A 17,018-nucleotide genomic window follows, 5' to 3' on the forward strand; every position below is an offset into this window, starting at 1 on the left:
AATTTTAATTATGATTAAACGTGTCTGACAATTATTTGATAAATATTTAGCAATTTTTAATATAGTCTAATTGCAAAAACAAATAAAGATTGTAATTGTGATATTTTTATGTTTTATAAATATGAGAATTAATGTATCAGACTTAAATTTATCATGTTTATGTATCATTTTATCTATTTTTTGGCTTGAGATAATATAATTACACTAGAGATAAAAAAAACATTTTTTTACGCTTATGCTCGTGCTAATCTCGCTTAAACATGAAAAGCTTAGAGCTCGACATCTACGTTTCGAAACGCTTCACGTTTTTTAGAACCTCGGATGCAACTACTGTTTTATGCCTTCATCAAAACTGTCCTCCATTAAACGACCATCATCAGACGAGTCCACACAATCACCTATTCCTTTAAATGGGACCTCATCAGTCGCTGTCCTATCAAATTCATCATAGTTGCTGCTCCATTTCCTTCTCGTAATTTTGGGAACGAAACGCATAAATTCTTTCGTATTTAACGACGAATCATCATGGGTTTTCCGTTCAAATCGAACTAACTGCACAAAATATCATCCACGGTTGGTCACAAAAAGTTCCCATATTCCAGCTTCATGTTTTGATTCTTAGATAACAAGAACAAGAGAAACACAACTCAAGCTTGAAAATCTGACTCTTCTGGTTTTCATCTTGTCTATCAGATTCTGATGCGTCGTATTCACCATGTTCTTCTCGATTCGCTCTTTCCTGGATAACTTTTATGGTCTCACCAGTCCTCGGGATGCACCCAAACGCTTCACATACAAAGCCTGACACGGTTTCATACTGGTGAGCCTGAACATCCAAAAACAAGAATGTCAGCAGCATCAATGGACTTGGCAACTGTCAACCCGATGGAAAATATTGAAAAGTACTTCCTGCATTTTAATGTTAAGGTCTTCGGATAGCTGCCCAATGGTAGTATTAGCATCCACATCATATATACCATCGGCACAAATGACAAGATAACCAGTCTTTTTCTGGATTTCTTCCTGCCATGTAGTAAAATACAGAAGAAGTCGAGTCAGAAATTAAGTTATTTTTCAATGCTCCTCCGCCAATACCAGTACGTAGAACTTGTATTGCTAGCATAATAAATGCAAAACATGATGCAACACTGCCAGAAAAATTGTAAAATTCCATGCCGACATGTAAACGAAAAACACCTTTTGTTACAGAATTGGAATTGGTAGGCGTAAGATATTGCTGGGGTCGTCAATAAGCATTGAAATGCAATCAAATGGATGCAAACAATTCTACATCAAAGAACGTACGGATTCCAAAAAAAATGTCATTGTTGCAGAACAAAATCCTCAAATCTCAACATGGTATTAAGAATAAACTGATGATTTACGGCTAGGTTCCTCCAGAATTCGAATATTAACAGACTATTATGCAAGAGCGAACTAAAAAAATCTTTTCGAGTTAACAAGTATTCAGTTTATGTCAACTCAATGATCACCTGGCAGATCTTGTAGCTTTTCAACACAATATCGACCGCAAACATAAATCAAAAGGCAACCAGAGAATGAAAATTTTATGCATGGGATAGGATCACATGCATCTGAAATTAGTTATTGATACAGTAAAACACTCGGTATCATCAAATAACCTTATTTTTGAATCATTTTCATCAAAAAAATTCACCAACAATTTCTTCCACTACGTCTTCAACGTGAGAACCCCAATTTTCAGCAGCTAACAATTTCTAGCGGCAAGCATTTTTGCAGCAGATATCAATATTCAGCAACAATGCAAAATTTCCAGCAGAAGCTAATATTTCAGAAGTGGGTATTTTTCAGCAGACAAAATCCAGCAACAGAGTTCAGTGGCGAGATTTCAGCAGATAGCTATTGATTCTACTCAGGACTTGTAACTGAAGCATTTAACATGGAATAAAGGCAGTTGATGGCAGATTATGGTAATTGGAAAGCTAACAGTCAGATTTTGGCCTATAAATAGAACCATCAACCTATGAATTGGATTACACAAATCTTGAAATTATCACTTGAATTTTCGAGCTAAGAGAGTGCTTATTTTCGAGCTGTAAAATCCAGTAGAAAGAGCAACCAGATTCCAGAAGACTGCCACCAAAACTTTCAAGCAAATTACTACAGTAAGTGGGCTTATGTATAAATATCTTGAAACCGGATTTATGATTTCTGTTTTAAAGCAAAGTATAAGTATTCTTGATTTCTGATATCCGATTTTTGAAACACTGAAACTTAGTGAACTAATGGTAGGAATATATATTCTGAACATTAGTGATTACTGTCATCACCCCTTAGGTAGAGAACATATAGGGGACTTATATCAGTTTAGCCATGAAATTCACGAACGTGCTCAGTGATTATTTGTTAAATTTCTAATTACTGATTACTGATTTCTAATTACTGAATACTGATTTCTGTTCTGAAAATGAGAATTTCTGTATATTATTCGTATTACTTTTTCTGTTATAAATGACTTTGAAAACTGGAAGTTATTCCCGCCCCCGCTTACTGAGTAACAACCATATCACTCACCCACCAAAACATCTCAGATAAGAACAATGAAGAAAGGTTAGAAGAAGATGAGCAGAACCAGTTTTGGGGATGGTGAAGAAGAAAACTGTTATTTTCAGTTTTAGATTATGTTTTTCCGCTGCATCTGTAGAAGCAATGTTATGTCTGTTTTACATTTCCGCTGTAAAACATTAGTGATTCGAGTTTGTATCAGACAATGAAGTATTTCGTATTATGAATAAAAAGACTGGTTTCTGAATTTTGTACTTCTGAAGCTTATTGTTTTCGAATGTAAATTTGAGAGTAACTGCCAGGTGTCAACCAACCCCATCCCGGAGCGTGACATTCAAGGGTCACTATCTGTTGTATAATAAGAGAAAGCAACATTACATAACAAACCAAAACTTGTTTGGTCCAGTATTGGACCAACAGATATCCATATCAAGGTGGTGTAATATATATATATATATATATATATATATATATATATATATATATATATATATATATATATATAAACTGCCGAATAGCTTACGCCAACAGTTCCGCCATATTCGTTTACGAATATAAATACTTCCTAAACTTATCTTCTTTTTCGAAAAAAAAAAAGTGCAGTTCTGTCATTAAAATCTAGAGTAAGTTTGTTGTGAGTCAACCCTACCGATATTCATAATAGAAAATAATAATTATAGCATAACAAATAATATTTTTTCATAGATGACCCAAATAAGAGATTCGTCTCACAAAATACGATCTGTTAGACAGTCTCACACAAGTTTTTGCCTAAAATCTAACATAATTTTATTGTCAGAACTTGCCCGAATGTATTTTAATCAAGGAAATAAATTCTATAAATTTTAATTTTGAATTTTAATTTTTAAGTTCCTTGTTTTTGAAGTATTTTTAATCGCCGTTTCTTACGATCACACACAAATAAATGGGAGGCTGGGCCAACTGAACCCTGGCGGGCTTTTATGGTCCTAACTGACCTACTCTTTAAAACCGAAATTCATAGGTCCAAAATTACGTCTACTATTCTCCTCTTCTGGAACTGGAATGTTCTCTCGTCCTACCTTTTCCTAATTTGCGGTTTCTGTTTTTATCTGATTTTTTTAAAATAAAAAATTCTTGGTTTGCCCTTTTAAGAAAGTGTCTGATAGGATCCGTTCAAATTAGGAACGTGGCATACACGAGCTTCAAGAAAGTTATATAATATCCCGGACGTCCCAAATACATTCACTTGTTTGATTTTATGTATATATTAAAAAAACTAATTGGAAGAACAAAATTCCAGACTTAGTTAATATTAATATATTATTAAAAAAAATATTAAACGTGAAAAAAAAAAAAACTAAAGAAAACCTATATAATTGTCTCGGAAGGAGTGTTTATGTTAAATGAACTCGAAAGAAGATAAATTTCAACAAACAACTCCGCTGATACATAACCTGTACTAAATGAATGTATAATATTGAATCTTTTGTTTTTGGGTATCTCAAACAGGAACACAGTAATTAGGTGCTCTTTTTTATATTTCATGCTAATCAAGCCAGCATAACCTCGCATTAAAACCTGAGAAAATAAAATCAAGAGTCTCAAGACAAAAGGAAACTAAAAACTTGTCCAGAAAATGGTGAAAAAACCAAAGAGCTAAACTCTAGTTTACATAGGCACTCTCTCCTTCTGAAGAATCGCAACGACAAAATAGTGCAGGAATCGTCTTCAAGAATACATCCCGCGATCCGGTTCACATCTCAATCAAAATGCCGGAAAAAAAGCATCAAACCTTTTCTTTTGTAAATGTATACTTCCATTTCAGACCCCTGTTGCATCTGCAAGATAACGAAAGCACGATAAGTCAGGCAGACACATTTGTCTACGAGGGACACATGCATGATTCATGTGTTTTTTGTAAAGGATTCCTCACCTACATTATCTTCAGGAAACCGAAACTTCCTAAGCAGCAATTCCTGCATATAGTCATGGGAAAAGTAATTATATTATCATGTATCTTTGTTTTCGATTCCAAGATTTTTTTCTATGCAAGGTACTAAAATGATTTCAACTTTAACTATACTTTATAAATGAACTAAGGTGAGAGTTAGTTCCATATATTATCATACTTTTAATGAAAGAAAAGAGGAAATAAAGCAAAGAAAGAAAAGATTCATTACAGGAGTTGAGTAGCTGTTTTAACATCTAGAAAAACATTTGCATCAAGAAGACATTCATCTCAATCATCCAACTCCAGCTTTAACCTACAACATAGCTAACGTGTTTCGGTCACTTGAAATAACAATATTTTTGAATTTTGTACAAGGGAAAGTATTACCTCTACTGGATCGGCTAGTTGGGATGCTATAGCCAACCATGTAATCAAAATCTTTAGCAAAGTCCTCTTCAGAATGTCCAAGCCCATAACCAAAAGAATCCGAACCATTCAGCTCCGAAGATGCAGTTTGCCAAGTTGAATCACCATAGTTATCTCCACCTTGGTAAAAGTCCCGAAAAGATCCCTCAACACCTCCACCTGATGCAGCAAACGAAGATGTAGTCGCCGCTCCCATTCCACCATTTCTTCCAAGTCCTACTGCTCCAAGTGCATTACTATTTTCTCCACCTCTGTATACCGAGGAGCTTCCACCAAACAAGGTGGCAATAGGAGAACCACCCCAGTTTTCTCTACTGTTTCCAAAGACTCCAAAATCGCCGGTCTCAGAACCAGAGTATGGAACAAAATTTACATTATTTGGAGACGTATTCAGGCCAGCATTTCCCCATGTGTTTGTAGATAACGAGTGCAAAAATGAGTCCCAGCGGCTGTTGTTTGCATTGTAACCAATAGGAGTGTTGTATCTGCCCTGGTTATTGTTGAAATAGAGATTCACAGCACGACCAGAACCTATGTCGTTTCTTGAACCGGAACTGGCCCCTGCAAAGCCAGCATTCATCCCTTGCCCGATGCCTAAACTAGTTCCATACGTTGGAGAACCTAAATTTGAGAAACCTGCACGAGCACTAGCTAATGGACTGAATCTACCATCCATCCTGATTCCATAGGCTCCAAGTGAGCCAAGATTATATGCAGGGGCATGGCTGGTTAGTAAGTCGTTGGTTCTGCTAAAACCGTAATTGTAACCAATAACTGGGCTCCTGCTTGGCCCAGGAGACAATTCTTTTGGAACCGCTCGTTTTACCTCCACCATCTTCCCATTAAGTTCATGAAACGTTTTGTGCAACACCTTATCCACAGCATCCTCCGAATCATATGTTATGAATCCGAAACCTCTCGGCCTTTGAGTGATGTGATCATACATCACTACTACATCTGTTATGTTACCAAAGTGATTGAAGTAATTTTTGAAGTCAGCCTCAGTAACAGAAGATGCCAATCCTCCTACAAAAATCTTTTTCGTTCGACCAGGTCCAGGAGATCCCTGGATGCTGTTGCCATGGTTTCGAGTTAACAGGTTTTGATCATCTCTTGGAACAGCTTTCTTTGCTTCCACCTACACCATAAAAGAAAAATATGACAATGTTGCATTTATCATTGTAAGAATCATTAAACTCAAAAAACATCCATTGGCATCTACAGAGCAGAGGATAGGATATAGTAAATTTGAAATCAAAGGATTTTACTCAGACAGCACCACCAGCTATTATCGGCAATACAAAATGCAGCAATTTGAGCGCATTGTGATCCCATAAGACAACTAATGAACTTACGGTCCTTCCATCGATCACATGTTTCTCCTTGACTACTCTTTCAGCAACCATTGGATCGGCGAACACTACAAAACCGAAGCCACGAGCACGTCCAGTAGAACGATCCCTCATAATGACTGCCTCCACCACTTCTCCATAAGCTCCAAAATATTCTGTAAGGCGATCCTCGTTGGTGTCCCAAGAAATCCCACCAATAAAGAGCTTACCTTGATCCACCTCCATCTTTTCTGTAATTTCAAATCCTGTTATCCTAAGTTTTACTGATAATCCATCAAAACAGAACCAAAAAATTTTGAAAGACAGCAAGATAAACATTGACAGAATCAGCGAGGACTCCAAGCATCTGTGAATTGAGCGAATCCACTAAGCAACGAGATGACTAATTCAACTACCAAAACATACGCTGAATCACATAGATGATAGATTTTTGCTGCAAAACAAGAAAGCGATAAAATTTCCTGGCTAGAAATAATCAAAAGGTCAATCCAACAGATCGAAATCTGAACAGTAAGCTAGACTAAAGACAAGAACTATACCAATCCAAGAAAATAAGGCAGGAACCCAGTAGCAGTAAGCAATCAACATAAAGTGGGAATTACTGGATTTCTTTAAACAATCGGATCCTCCATTCATCGATTAAGAATCGATTCTTTTACTGTGAAAAATAAAATCTTTTTAAGATCAAACAGACCCACAATCTGAAAAACTACAACCCGTAATGTTAGCATGAACTCAGTTTCAGGACTCCCGTGGAAGAACAGATGAAACCAAGATCTAATAAAAAGAAAACACACATGTGCATAGATGAAAAATAGAGACTAAGTTCATCTCTCACTTTCTTTTCTGTCTCTCCAGAGGTCATTCCCTTATTTTCCTTTCTGTTCTTGTCATTCCACTTGTTGTGAACAAAATCAATGAAATGGAATTCTTAGCTTAGTTGAGAAAGATGTAAAATTTGTATTTATAAAATATTTAAGGGGGAGAAAGAGAGAGAAATGGAGAGAGTTTAGGCAAATCTCTGGTGTGGTGTTAGAATATTTGGAATTCTAGGTGGATGATGTTGAGGAATTTTACTTAAAACATAAATAATAATAATAATAATAATAATAATAATAATAATAATAATAATAATAATAATAATAATAATAATAATAATAATAATAATACTAATAATAATAATATTAATCTCCTAAAAAATTAATTTAAGAATTATAATGATAAAACATAATAAGGCCCATTTAAAATTAAAATAAAGAAATGGAACAAATAACATTTGTAATTTTAAGTGACACCCTAATTGTACATAAATTCATTAACACTTTAACTAATAGTGACTGAAATATTTACGATTCTTGATTTTACAAAATATAATAAAAATATTAATTCAACAGAAAAATCATGGTTTCGTTAAGTAAATATTTTCATTTTTTTCATTATCGATCTCATTTGAAGTTCTGAAATCATATATATAGATTTATAATAAATAGAAAAAATAAAATTTAAATCTTTGAATAGTTAGTTAGGAAATAAAATTAGTCTTATATATTTATAACAAATCAAACGAAAAATTATTTATGTGTCAAATATTTTGTTAGAATTAATAGTTTTATTATTATTAATTAATTAAATTTTGACTAAACAACTCAAATTTTTGGGATGTTAAAATTTTTTATTCAGATAGACAAAATTTGTTTCAAAGTATATGTATTAGTATTATGTAATACATTATCTTAATTAACGGAAATGAAAAATTCTAAATCTATGCAATAATCTTATTTATTTTTGTGGCTGCCATGCAAACTTTAATTAAGTTATTAGAATTTTTTTAAAAAAATCATAACAGTTCTCTTAAAATTCAAATATGACTTTAATTGCAATAAAAAAGTTTACTTCCGAAAGTCATTTTTTTAGCAACGTTAAAAAGAAATTGTAAACATAGTTGTAGAATCTGATTCATAATATAATTTTTAGTTTATTTTTTAGCCTTATAAAATATACAATATATGTAATTTAAATATGTAAATATACTAAGCTGGGATATGAATTTTAAAATGAAATTTATAAATCAAAATAAGGATTTCTTCTTGTTTTTTTTTTAAAGAAAAACAGAATAAACATGAACTTTCAACAAAATCATTTTATATGTTTAAATGAAATTCATAATATAACTTGTACAAATCCACAATGTGTGTATATATATATATATATAAAAGTGAATGGAATCCTTATCTTTTTTAAAAAAAAAAAGAGAGAAAGAAATTCCAAATGGAATTGAGGTGGTTGTTTGTTCGTATTTGACCTCTCTAGCTCACACTTTTATCACAATCTCCCTAGTGTTCCTTTTCTCAAGTTATATATTTTTATTATTTTACCCCCAATATATAAAAACTTATAATAGTCCACTCTCAATTTAGTCCAGCCCATAAATATAAGCTACCAACCAATCCCCACTTTCATTTACTGAATCAATTTGTCCACATTTTGAATACAAACATATTTGTCGACATGTTGACGTAATAATTGTTTCTATTAGAATGAACAATTAGTGATGTTTGAGTTATTTTGCGTTTTAAAATATTTGAATTACACCATTTCCACCAACTATAACTTTAATAAAACAATAATCGCTCTGTACTTCATTTATACATATATATATATGATAACTTTTAAGTATTTACAAATATTACTTAAATTTGTATATGTTACATTCAAAGTGCTATTTTGTTTTATTATATATATATATATATATATATATATATATATATATAATATGAAGATGTAATTTTTATTTGATATATATATATATATATAATATGAAGATGTAATTTTTATTTGATATGATCACATAATGATCTTGTATAAAAATACATAGAAAGTGACTTTTGAGGTGTAGCATGAAACATGTCATGTCTATGTATGTATGTATGTCCCTTTAACCAAGTACGATGAAAATGCGTGAAACGCAAGGTTGATGTAGCTTTCTTGATTCTTCGTGTTCCCATGATTCTATCGAATAAAACATGGTAAAATTGAAGTAAATAAATTCTTCACCAATCTCTAAATATTAAAATGATTAATAAACTAATTTTTATTTATTATGATGTTTACAGGAACGCCTTTGGATGTTTAGAATGTTAATTTCATTCTTCTAATCCAAAATCATCAGTCTAACGACTCATTTTTTTTAATCACATTTTGATAAAGTTCTTATGTACGTAGTACCAAAAAGTTAAATCATATTTTGATAAAATGTTTATGTTCGTGATATCAAAAAATGCTGACGTATCACAAAAAAATTCACTTATATCATGTCCAATTTCTAAAACTGCAATAAGGTTCCTCGTGAATAGGTCTCGTGAGACGGTCTCATTAATCTTTATCTGTAAGACGGGTCAATCTTGTCGATATTCACAATAAAAAGCAATACGTTTAGCAAAAAAATTAATATTTTTCCATGGACGACTCAAATAAGAGATCCGTATCACAAAATACGAGCCGTGAGACCGTCTTTTTGCCGGTCCCTCATTAACTTGTTATAATTATGATATTATTTTTATTTTAATATATACAGAATAATTATAAAAAAATTAATTTTTAAAAAAAGCTCCAATTTTTTTTAAAAAAATAAAAAAGTGTGGAATAAATTTTCCCAAAAGAAGGAGATATATTTTTATGAGATCAACTTATTCTCTTTCCCAACAAAGATATGAGGTCCACAAATGTGTAGCACACAGATAATCTAATTTCCATATTTGAAATACATATATAACTCTAAATATTGCATTGAATTAAAATAAGCTATAAAAGTAAAAATGATACATGCATGTATACATACATTGACCATCACTAGCTATATATCATCATAATTTTGGTCACCGTCGCCCTGGTCGTATCTACCGTCGGACTGAGTTCGACACCGGTCGGACTGAGTTCGACGAACGGCTCAGTTTCTTGTTCTGCTATAGCTACACATTAATTTCTTGTACCCTAAGAACTCCAAGTGCTTAAACTTCGATGCTACTTAGAATGACGACTGCAAGTTGGCTAAGGGAAGTTTTTGGCCGTCCATCTTCCAAACCAGATTAAGTTATTCTTGAAAATATTTTGAAAAAAGATAACAAGAGATTCGATCAATATTAACTTGATGAAATCAACGTTTAAACAGAAAGATCAAAAAATAAATAAATAAATATATATATATATATATATATATATAATATAATATAATATTTTTCCGAAAATAAACAAACGGAACCTGGAATTCGTTGGAGTTGCCAGTATGGGAAAGATTCACAATGAAAAACCAACACGAGAAAACAAGGAAAGGAGATATCATGACGTAATTTTGGAATTGCCTTAAACATCCTCGTCTTGTCAAACTAACTAACTATATTATTTTACTATATTATCTTTTAATTTATATTATATTTTATTTTATCTCATTTTAATTTAAAAATTTATACCTTTTATTTTAATTAACATTTTTTATTTCTTTATGAACACACTATCACACGAGCCGGGATCAAGTTGTATTTATTAAATTCACTCCCCAAAATCTCTCAGAGAAAGGCCCAAACATAGAGTTTACCGATGTAAACCAACTATACGCTAAAATTATTGTAAAAACTGTTGTGAGACGGTCTCACAAATCAATTTTGTGGACGAATATTTTATTTGAGTCATCTATGAAAAAATATTGTTTTTTATACTAAAAATATTACTTTTTATTGTAAATATGAGCATGATTGACCGTTTCATTATTAAATATTCGTATAATCGTCTTACAATAGACCTATCAACCTCCACAAACAGGTTTGAGCTAGTACTTTCTTGGCCTATTACATAATCCATTTTTTTAAAGGTTTTAATCAATGTATATTTACTTAATTAGATTATGAGAGAATTATATCTTATTTTTACATAACTTGCTCATTATTTAATTTTGATAATGTTACCATTCCATTTATGATTTTATTCACTAATTTACAATTTTCTCAAATTAATCATTTTTAATTAAGGTATTGACATATCAACAATATTTTATCAACATTTAGAAGAAAAAAGACTAAAAAAAAAAAATTGGACCAAGACCATAAATTAAATGATAAGAAGACCAACGTGCAAGTTATAGGATAAAAAAAAATTAAAATTTTCTTGATATTCAATGCATTAAAATGTCCATCCAATTGCATTATCATGTTACAAAGATGTGATGTGTAATAACTTCAAGATTTAGGACGAATTTACAAGATTTTGCGGAATGACAGAAAGGAAATGTGTAATAAGTTCAGTGGCGAATGAAAAATATTCAGTCCATTCATGCCTGATGAAAAGAATGGTGGATGCAACTACTGTTTTCTTGCTTCATTAAAACTGTCCTCCATTACACGATCATCATCAGACGAGTCCACACAATCACCTATTCCTTTAAATGGGACCTCATCAGTCTCTGTCCTATCAAATCCATCATCGTTGCTGCTCCATTTCCTTCTCGTAATTTTGGGAACCAAACGCATAAATTCTTTCGTATTTAACGACGAATCATCATGGGTTATCCGTTCAAATCGAACCGCACCAACCTTTCTGGCATTCCCTTCTAATATCTGCGTTGATATCATCCACGGTTGGTCACAAAAAGTTCCCATATTCCAGCTTCAAGTTTTGATTCTTAGATAACAAGAACAAGAGAAACACACCTCAAGCTTAAAAATCTGACTCTTCTGGTTTTCATCTTGTCTATCAGATTCTGATGCGTCGTATTCACCGTGTTCTTCTCGATTTGCTCTTTCCAGGATAACTTTTATGGTCTCACCAGTCCTCGGGATGTACCCAAACGCTTCACATACAAAGCCTGACACGGTTTCATACTGGTGACCCTGGACATCCAAAAACAAGAATGTCAGCAGCATCAATGGACTTGGCAACTGTCAACCCAATGGAAAATGAAAAGTACCTCCGGCATTTTAATGTTAAGGTCTTCGGATAGCTGACCAATGGTAGTATTAGCATCCACATCATATATACCATCGGCACGCATGACAATATAACCAGTTTTTTTCTGGATTTCTTCCTGCCATGTAGTAAAATACAGGAGAAGCCGAGAAATTATGTTATTTTTCAATGCTCCTCGTATTGCTAGCATAATAAATGCAAAACATAATGCAACACTGCCAGAAAAATAGTAAAATTTCATGCCGGCATGTAAACGAAAACCACTTTTTGTTACAGAATGGGAATTGGTAGACACGATGCTGGGGTCGTCAATAAGCATTGAAATGCAATCAAATGAATGCAAACAATTCTACATCAAAGCGATGTCCGAATTTCAAAAAAATGTCATTGTTGCAGAACAAACATCAAAAAGCTTGGGATAGGACATACATCTGAAATTAGTGATTGATACAGTAAAACACTCGGTATCATCAAATGACCTTACTTTTGAATCATTTTCATCAAAAATTTCACCAACAATTTCTTCCACTACGTCTTCAAGGGTCACTATCTGTTGTAGAATAAGAGAAAGTAACATTACATAACAACCCAAAACTTGTTTGGTCCAGTATTGGACAACAGATATCCATATCAAGGTGGTGTAAAAAATATATAAAAAGCCGAGGAATAGCCAAATAGCTTACGCCAACAGTTCCGCCATATTCGTTTAGAACTACAGCCATGTGCACCTTCCTGATTCGGAACTCTCTTAGAAGATTCCATACGGGCATTGAATCTACAACAGACAGACACACACATCACTATCTCTCACACACACTGACACATCCAAATATTAATGTCATAATCTCAAACTTGAAAATTACCAGGAACAAAGTAGGCTGGTTTATGTGCGATGTCTCGCACAACAGAATTTTCAAGAAGTTCCCCCTTCAAGATGAAAAATAAAGTAATCCGAGTGCTATGAGAATATTTCGTGCATGAGAAAAAAAGATGAAAGATATAATGAAGCATTTGAAATGAGTCAACCTTCTGGACGTAATCCAGAAGATCCATTGCATATGCAATACCAACAATATTGTCAATGCGCTCCTCAAAGACAGGTACCCTACACACATAAATGGAAGCTTCTTGAACTGAGTATGATACAACCCACAAATAGAAAAGCAAACCATACCTGGAATATTGATGATTGACCCATGAATTATGGAAATCAACCAGTGTTGCCCAGGCATCTATGGCAACAACATCAACAAGAGGTGTCATTACCTCTCTAACATGCGTTTCTTTTATTTCTAACACGTTTTCAATCATATCCTGTCAAATATCAACCCAGTATCAGGCCTCTCACATTTGCAGATGGTGAGTAGGATATGATACGAGGAACAAAGTTCACCTGTTCTTCCTCCTCGATTGCTCCACTCAATTCTGCTCCACGCAACATCAGTTTTAGTTCATCTTCAGTTACATAAGGTTCACTAACACATCAAGACGTTCAATTGGGGTAGTCAGAAAAATTTTAAGGTGAGGAGATCTAGTGGCATGTTGGTAGCAAATAGATATCAGCTCACCAAACAAGAGGATTGATAAATAGCATTTATAATGGATACACAATTAGCAAGGCTAGATGATATCTTTCTGTAATAAATAGGTGCACTTAAAGATTCAGACATCCCACATAAGAGATTTATATGCAGGGCCAAAATAATAAATGACATGAGAGAGAAATACTAGTTGAGGTATACCTCACCTTCTGCCTTTCAAACCCAGAAGTTTTAACATTCCCATGGACAAATATGTAACAACTCTGCCCACAGGATATAATACAAGAGAAAGCCACGCCACTGGCCTGACCTAAAGACATCACAATCACACTGCATCAAAAATATATGAGGCATACACAACACTAGATTTTTTAAGAAGAGTGCATCAGATAATTAAAACCACCGTCTGTAATCTGTCAAAGTCATAAATCAAATCTAAGCAATAATAAGCTCGAAATTTACCACAAATCTAGCAACCTCAGTGGCATTGTGAACGGCAATACTTTTTGGAGTAATCTCAGTAAGGAGCAAAATTGCAACCTGGTGTTATTGACAGTTTCAGGCTAAGTATGCTTAAATGGAACACACAGAAGTTTCGAACTAAATGTTAACGGGGAACATTCATGGTGGGAAAGGAAAAGCTCCAGTGATTATTGCTAGTCGCAAAGCGGATAATATTATATCATATAAAGCCAATTAAGATAGGGATTCTGATTAGATAACAAGGATTTATCATCATAAAATACAGAGACATTAGCGTACACCTAATTGCATCAACACGAGAAACATTAAACTGCATGAGACTGGAAGAGAATAATTTAAATTTCAAGGGCATGCAACTGATCTTAAAAGAAATTGGAATCCCAGGATTCAATGTGGATTCTCAATTTTTTTAAATATCGCAGAACTCCTTCAACATGCACAAGGGTTCGTGATCGATCGATCACATTGACATATTAGAAATTTTGGACAAATTTTATTTTTTAAAAAGGGTCATAATGACACGTCTAAAATAAGAATGATACATTTGATCTTGAATTTTTGAGACTGGACCCAACCAAAAGCTATTTTTCTCAAGTTTTTGCACCTGTTTGGACATCAAAATGCAATTAAGGGATGAAAATAAATGGCATGAATGGTGCAAAATTTGCATTAAGAGTTACAAGAGCCACAAGTCCATGTGCAACTTTCAGCTTAACTACACGAGCATAACATCTCCGAGAGAATAAAAAATCCATTATTATATAAAGATTATCGTCGATGGGGTTCTAGAGACTTGACCTTATTCCTACTGAAGTGAAAATAAAGTAAGTAACATGGTCTTAGTTCCAATCTGGAAGACCAAAAACAACTATAGTCATACCGTCATAACTCCAGTAGCTGCGCCGACACCAGCTTCTCCAAACATTGCAGTTGCAGCTTCGGTAACTAAAGCTGTAGCACCAATATTTACCACTCTGGGAAAATTGAATATTTAAACTAAGAAAACATGTTGAAATCCAAAAGACGAAGAAAAATAGGCCAATTGATGATAAGAGGAGTAATACGTGGTGCCTATAAGGATCGTTGTCAGGAAGCGAGTAACATCGTTCCTCAGCATTTTAAAGACGCCATTTTCTGCCTCTTTCTCCGCCAATTCCCGCACCTAACATTCATTACATAACTTTGTCAGGTTAGTAGTGTTTTTTTTTGGAGGAAAAGAGAAACCAACTGAAAAATAGATTTGATTTTCTCTAAACTGAGAAATTATCCTAAAACAATTCGTTACTACAATATCAAGACTTTGGACACTGCTGAACAAGTTGATCCAGAGCTTAATATTTGATGCTCACCGTGGATCTAACAATTAATTAGATAATTTCAGATTTAACAAAGATTCGTGCAAGCTAGACCTCTTTTAGTATCAAGTAACACCAGAAGAGTTTCATTACAACTCAGTCCAGGATGTCGAAAGAAAGTATATCAATGCAACCCAACAACATTTCATCACTACCTTCCAAGGCCAAAGAGTGGTAATGGAAGTCTCGGCCATGGAGAAAAAAGCGGAGAGCCCTAAAAGCGCCGCAAGAACCAAACCCTGCTCTTTGATAAGCGTCAGAACCTGCAAAATCGTTGGCCATGAGCTCCTCAACGCCGATAAACTCCGCTCCCAGATCCCATATCCCATACTCTTGACCCCCTCCAACTCCAGTGCCCTCCGGCAACCCAGTATCACGAGTACCCCAATCGCCACAGCAACAATCGACAGCCACTTTCTGGCCAAGACTTCCCCGATATTTTCGACAACCCCCACATCACCAATCTCACCTTTCCTACAGAAACTGGGTTTACTCGTACGTGAATACAGGGGAGCTTTTCTAAAAAAGCTGAAAACGAAAGCTCGAGAAGCACACGGCGGAGTACCCAATGCGCCGCAATGGACCCTTTCAGGAAGGAACTTCGGGGGTAGTTTCCAAGAGTTGCGGAGAACTATAAACGAGGGACTGCAGTAAGCGACGAAATTGGGTCGATTGAAGAGCAATGTTTCAGGCACGGCTGCGGCAGCCGCAGCCGCAGCTGCACCCATGAAATCACTCCTTAAACTTAGGAAATGAAAATGATGCAATTCATGTGTTTGATTAAGCGGGTAGTAATTTAACGAGATTTTGGAAGCTGAAATTTTGTGTACATCATGTTCGTCATTCGTTGTAGAGCAGAGAGCTCTCTGGATTTTCCCTTCAATCGTTCCCAGTTCCCACATAATGAAATGGCATATATACCCCTCCCCTTTATTTCCTTTGACAAAGTATTGATTCAGATTTTAGGATCAAAATAAGAAGGGTAAAAAATCTATATTTAAACATACGAAAACACTGTACATATATAATTAAGGACAAATTGAGCTAATAAATGGTATTGAAATTACAAAATTATCTTTAACACTTTATTTGAAAAAAACTATTTCAAAGGTGTAATTATGATAACTTAGTAATTTCAAATGTACTTTATAACTCAAATGTATAATTTTTACGATACATGTAGCATAACTCATAAATATATTATTGTTCCATGTAAAAAAACATTGCACAATCAAATCGAAAAAAAAAAAAAAAGATTTTGTAGGACCGAGTGATTACCGCTTTACCAAAAGCTATAGTTAGTGGTAATGGTGCAACTCAAATCTTTTAAACCGCACAACAGCACAAGCACCACGGTTCGATCACTCTACCAAGCAGGGACAATTATTGCACTCAACAATCTCCCTCCCAATAATTGCACTCCTTG

At 33.9% G+C, this 17,018-nt stretch overlaps 2 protein-coding genes across 4 annotated transcripts; both read right to left on the minus strand.

Moving 5' to 3' along the window:
• Nucleotides 1-589: 589 nt before the first annotated feature.
• Nucleotides 590-16,533, minus strand: LOC140813869 (putative DUF21 domain-containing protein At3g13070, chloroplastic). Of its 2 annotated transcripts, XM_073172653.1 has the most exons (14): nt 15,748-16,523; nt 15,302-15,399; nt 15,118-15,211; nt 14,217-14,294; nt 13,961-14,064; nt 13,607-13,688; nt 13,388-13,527; nt 13,240-13,318; nt 13,077-13,140; nt 12,897-12,988; nt 12,698-12,763; nt 12,215-12,331; nt 11,958-12,137; nt 11,411-11,864 (listed from the first exon to the last, which is right to left on the minus strand). In XM_073172653.1, exons 1-14 carry the CDS (start codon nt 16,492-16,494, stop codon nt 11,610-11,612), a joined length of 2,196 nt encoding a protein of 731 aa, XP_073028754.1. In that variant the 5' UTR covers nt 16,495-16,523; the 3' UTR covers nt 11,411-11,609. The 2 variants fall into 2 exon arrangements, with proteins under 2 accessions (XP_073028755.1, XP_073028754.1); XM_073172654.1 differs by lacking the exons at nt 11,411-11,864; nt 11,958-12,137; nt 12,215-12,331 and adding exons at nt 590-826; nt 907-1,023 and having other exon boundaries at nt 15,748-16,533.
• Nucleotides 4,040-7,295, minus strand: LOC140814611 (heterogeneous nuclear ribonucleoprotein 1-like). 2 transcript variants are annotated; one of them, XR_012114131.1, is made up of 7 exons: nt 7,097-7,295; nt 6,798-6,916; nt 6,262-6,488; nt 4,868-6,044; nt 4,710-4,793; nt 4,463-4,505; nt 4,040-4,367 (listed from the first exon to the last, which is right to left on the minus strand). XR_012114131.1 is itself a non-coding variant. In XM_073173646.1 (6 exons), the coding sequence occupies exons 2-5, from the start codon at nt 6,892-6,894 to the stop codon at nt 4,492-4,494; spliced, it is 1,515 nt and encodes a 504-aa protein (XP_073029747.1). In that variant the 5' UTR covers nt 6,895-6,916; nt 7,097-7,295; the 3' UTR covers nt 4,040-4,367; nt 4,463-4,491. The 2 variants fall into 2 exon arrangements, 1 of the variants encoding a protein (XP_073029747.1); XM_073173646.1 differs by lacking the exon at nt 4,710-4,793.
• Nucleotides 16,534-17,018: the final 485 nt, after the last annotated feature.

Source organism: Primulina eburnea, chromosome 15, assembly GCF_022965805.1.
Source record: "Primulina eburnea isolate SZY01 chromosome 15, ASM2296580v1, whole genome shotgun sequence".
NCBI lineage: Eukaryota > Viridiplantae > Streptophyta > Magnoliopsida > Lamiales > Gesneriaceae > Primulina > Primulina eburnea.

What these genes read in the sequence shown, in the direction of transcription:
- LOC140814611 (XM_073173646.1), bottom strand. Translation starts at nt 6,894, where the DNA reads ATGAATGGAGGATCCGATTGTTTAAAGAAATCCAGTAATTCCCACTTT. An exon ending in TGCCTTATTTTCTTGGATTG is followed by an intron (nt 6,489 to 6,797) that starts GTATAGTTCTTG and finishes TTGAAATTACAG; the next exon opens with AAAAGATGGAGGTGGATCAA. An exon ending in ATGTGATCGATGGAAGGACC is followed by an intron (nt 6,045 to 6,261) that starts GTAAGTTCATTA and finishes TTTATGGTGTAG; the next exon opens with GTGGAAGCAAAGAAAGCTGT.
- LOC140813869 (XM_073172653.1), bottom strand. Translation starts at nt 16,494, where the DNA reads ATGTGGGAACTGGGAACGATTGAAGGGAAAATCCAGAGAGCTCTCTGC. An exon ending in ACGATCCTTATAGGCACCAC is followed by an intron (nt 15,212 to 15,301) that starts GTATTACTCCTC and finishes CAATTTTCCCAG; the next exon opens with AGTGGTAAATATTGGTGCTA. An exon ending in TTCTGGATTACGTCCAGAAG is followed by an intron (nt 13,141 to 13,239) that starts GTTGACTCATTT and finishes TTCATCTTGAAG; the next exon opens with GGGGAACTTCTTGAAAATTC.